A 4,408-nucleotide genomic window follows, 5' to 3' on the forward strand; every position below is an offset into this window, starting at 1 on the left:
TAAAAATAATACTAATCAATTATATATATGTATATATATATATATATACATATTCGAGCCAAAATGAGTCGAACACGAATAAACAAGATTTTATTTGTGTTCGGCTCATTTGTATATCGAGCAAAAAAAAAATATTCGTGTTTGGCTCGTTTGCTTAATGAACGAATCGAACACAAGCTACTTAACGAACCGAACACAAGTTGTTCGCGAACAAGTCGTTTTGACAACCCTACTATTGAGTGTCATATTTTCATTTAATTCTAACAGATTAAGATCATTTTTTTTATAAAATATGCCCAAGTCCTTTTAGGTATACTTCTGTCTTTCTTAACATAAATCAAATTTAAAACATCGACTCTTTTAATCGAGTCATTAGATGGTTGTTGTTTAATGCGACCAAACCATCTAAGACAACTCTTTCTAATCTTGTTTGCCACTGGAGCTATACCAACCCTTTCACAGATAGATTTGTTTTGTATTTTGTCTCTAAGTGTCAAACCACTCACCACCTAAGCATTCTCATCTCAGCAACACTTAAATTTGTTTTATGCTTATCTTTTATAGGCCAACATTCTGTGTCATAAAGCATTTCAGGTCTTAGCACAATCTTATAAAATTTTCCTTTGTCCATGTGGTACTTTTATATCGCACAATAGGTCCGATGCATTCCTCCACTTCAACCAACGAAGCTGAATTTTATTAATAACATACCTATCTATATCACCATCAAATTGAAAAATAGACTCGAGATATCTAAAGCTTTCACACTTTTTAATAAGTTGATCACACATAGTTACAACTCCGCCACTAGAGCTACTAATACTAAAATTAGATTTCATGTATTCAATATTAGATCGACTCAAAAAAAGGCCTTTACACTCCAATGTAGACCTTCATAATTTAAGTATTTCCTGATCCCTTTCTCTGGTCTTATCCATAAGATGGTTATCATCAGAAAAAAAGTATACACCAAGATACATCCTTATAGAAAGAGGAAAAGAATCCAGCCTTTTTTGCTAGTTCCTCATTTGGACCTTTTCTCATTTAAGTTCTAGAATTAAAATTTATTATTTTCACTGTGTTCCTCCTCTTCATTGCAGAGGGCAGCAAAATCACTCACCATCATTTTTCTTATACCACTATATTTTTCGTAAGTGCCTTGTACATATAGTAAATTATTTGTTAAAAAAATTATTTTGTGATCTTAAGCTATTAGTTTATACTATTGCAAACATTTCATTCACTCGATTTATCAAATTCTCATACTACCATAAATATGAATAAATATGCTAGATGGTCCAACAATTGTTGCGTTTCAAATTTTTTTATTGTGGAAACTGGATGAGTTGTATTGGTATAACACAAGCATCATGTGATCAATAAGGAGTAATTGTTGTGTTTTAAGTTCTGTAAGAAAATTCCAATAAGGATGATATCTAATTGTTTTTAAGACAATAATTTTATGTGACAAAGATGAGCACCTCGCCTCTTTCTTCTCAAATGAAGTGATTATAGGAGTCACCTCCTCGATTGTTTCTGCTTAATCATTACTTGTTACATTGTCAAATGAAAGAACAGTTTAAAATAAATATGCTAGATGGTCCACCCACTTAAATAATTTGCATTCCTTTGGGTCCCAATCACACGAAAGAACATAATAAAAATTGCTTCAAACATGATTTCTATCAGCAAAAAAGGGAAAGAATTTTATTTACCTCGTTCATGCAGATTTCTGTCAGCAAAAAAGGGAAAGAATTTTATTTACCTCGTTCATGCAGATTTCTGTCAGCAAAAAAGGGAAAGAATTTTATTTACCTCGTTCATGCAGGGTGTCAAACAGCTGTTTACGCATGCTGATTATACGATCAGCCATCATTTTCAACTCAACCATCCATTCATTGTACATCTCACTGAAAAAGTTCAAAGCCAAAATTGCATATTTGCTAAAGTTAATATAAGAGATTCAAGGGGGATGCAGGAAGAAGAAATAAATGCTACTAAAGATATCAAACGAAAATTAAAAAAAAGAAGGCATTGAGAAAATACTATATGTGTTTTATTATATTATAAAACAGTAAGAACGCATAAAAATAATACTATTGTTCTTTCTTTGCGTATTTGGCCTCTCCATTTCACTCAAGCTATAAGCTTTTTCCTTGAAAGTGGGCTCGGACACTAAGGCTTTGTTTGAATTAGCATTTTGATAGCTTTTGTCATCTTAGAAAATTGAAATATATATATATATTGTAAATGGTTGGGCTATAATACTTTTCTAGAAGTGCTTTAACAAAACACCATTTTGTAATTATTCTAAGGTCTCGATTAGAAGAGTTTTTTTAGTGCTTTCTGTCCTACAGAGAGTTAGAAAGTCATTTATTTTTTGTTTGTTTGGTTGTGATTCTTTTATAAAAACGTTTTTAAAAAAATTATTTGTTTTCATATCGAGCTGCTATTTACCAATAGCTTTAAAATGCGGTTTTTTAAAAACCACATTTTGAACAAAGTTTTGTAAAAACCGAAGCTCCACCAAATGAAACCTAAATTGTGAGTTCTTCATACGTTTAAAACACTTTTTCTAATATAAATCACAGTTTTTAAGCAAATTTTTAGAAAAGAAACCCAAACAAACAAAGCTTAAATCTGGTTCAAAATCGTAGCCTATTCTTATACTACATACGAGTCAGAGTATTAAGTTTTTAGGTTCAAGAAATTAGTCTTATGCATGCTTCAACTAAAAGTAAAAGCAGTTCAGTCATTCTCACAAATTTGTTTGACAGCATATGTTTAACCTCATTCACGCTACTAATAAAATGTCATTTTTTTGTTTATTCACAAGGCATTTATGCAGGCACAATTATCAAAAAATAAAAAATTAGATTAATTTGGGTCAGTTTCCTTCAATACACCCAAAATAAATAAGAGCTGCAAAAGATATCCAACTTTCAAACCCAAATCACACCAGTGCGATAATTGAAGAAGATCCTTTACCTGTTTTTCAGAATTGTCGCCACTATAGATGCACCATGTATAGGAGGGTTTGAATACATAGGCCTGATTACAAGTTTCACCTGACTCTCAACTCTGACTGCCACATCAGAAGATTTGCACACCTGCAAGGAAAAAAATGGAAGCTTGACGTAAACACACAAACGGGAAAGTTTCCAACTCTCAATTTCTCAGTTTTACAGAATCACCCAAGCACATTAATGGCAAGGGTAATTTACATACATAGCAAACAATTCTTGTACTTACATATCTCACACCTAAACTTCAAAATTTACATACATGGCACTTTGGTGTTTTATACTCATGCATGAAAATGTGTATTTAACTTTTAAAAAGTTGTAATAGTAGAATTTTTGATGTGATATTAAAGACACCTGTGTGTAAATATGAAAGTTTAGGTGTGACATAGGTAAAGAAATGAGAATTGTGTGCTATGTATTTAAATATCCCTTCAAGCAAATAGCAATTATACCATACTGGTGTCGTTGAAACAGGCAATACAAAAGGTGTGCATGTGTGCGTTGTCGAGTGAGCACGGATTTGATGTTTCTCCTTATAATTTGAAAAGATGTGGTATTGTACATTTGCATATTCACAAAGATGCAAAATTTAGCATATAGGAGTTAGAAATAGCACAATAGCACTTTCAAGGTAAACAATCAACAATCCAATCGATTTCTCGATGGAAGAAGCCTCTTACAATGCTCAGTGCGCCAACACGTTCTCCATACAGGCCCATGTTCTTGGCATAGCTTTGAGCGGCAAGGCATTCGCCACCATCGGCAACAAAGATGCGAACAGACTGAGCATCAGCGTCAAGACTTCCACTTGCAAAACCCTAGAAAAGATCTTACATAAGACACTCAAAAGTAAAGAAGCAAACCGAGCAAATAAAATACCGTGCCATGCAAATTATAAAAAGCATGCAAGCGTTGGTCATAACCAGCTTAAAATGATTAATAATGTAATATCACATAAAGAGAGCTGTCAAAATAATGCTTTAAAAAATATTGGAGCCACATTGGAAGATTGCAAATCCATAGGAAGATTTGAATAAATAGTTACATTGAGTTTGAAAGTTTCAAAAGCTTTTATGATCATCATATCCAGTAATTAAGTCATGATGATTAACCAGTATCATCCAGAGAAACAGATAAATTATCAGCAACGTGCTTGACTTTTGACCAATATATTTAAGATTTACGGGCATACCACTTAATTACTATGTATTTGCATATCTAACACCTAAACTTCAATTTTTACACACATGCCATCTTACCTATGAATGAAAAGATGCATTTCACTTTTTAAAAATGAAAATGCTGGTAGGGTCTGGGGCGGCTGCAGCTTATTCAAATTATTCAGATAAACGGTTTATCCTGATAAGTTGTTGATCTCTAGC

At 32.6% G+C, this 4,408-nt stretch overlaps 1 protein-coding gene across 1 annotated transcript; it reads right to left on the bottom strand.

The window, feature by feature from the left end:
• Positions 1-1,782: 1,782 nt before the first annotated feature.
• Positions 1,783-3,847, bottom strand: LOC110027858 (aspartate aminotransferase, cytoplasmic-like). Its single transcript, XM_020729472.1, has 3 exons — positions 3,707-3,847; positions 2,989-3,110; positions 1,783-1,910 (listed from the first exon to the last, which is right to left on the bottom strand). Exons 1-3 carry the CDS (start codon positions 3,743-3,745, stop codon positions 1,808-1,810), a joined length of 264 nt encoding a protein of 87 aa, XP_020585131.1. The 5' UTR covers positions 3,746-3,847; the 3' UTR covers positions 1,783-1,807.
• Positions 3,848-4,408: the final 561 nt, after the last annotated feature.

This window comes from Phalaenopsis equestris, unplaced genomic scaffold (assembly GCF_001263595.1).
Source record: "Phalaenopsis equestris unplaced genomic scaffold, ASM126359v1 Scaffold000455, whole genome shotgun sequence".
In the NCBI taxonomy this organism is placed as follows: Eukaryota; Viridiplantae; Streptophyta; class Magnoliopsida; order Asparagales; family Orchidaceae; genus Phalaenopsis; species Phalaenopsis equestris.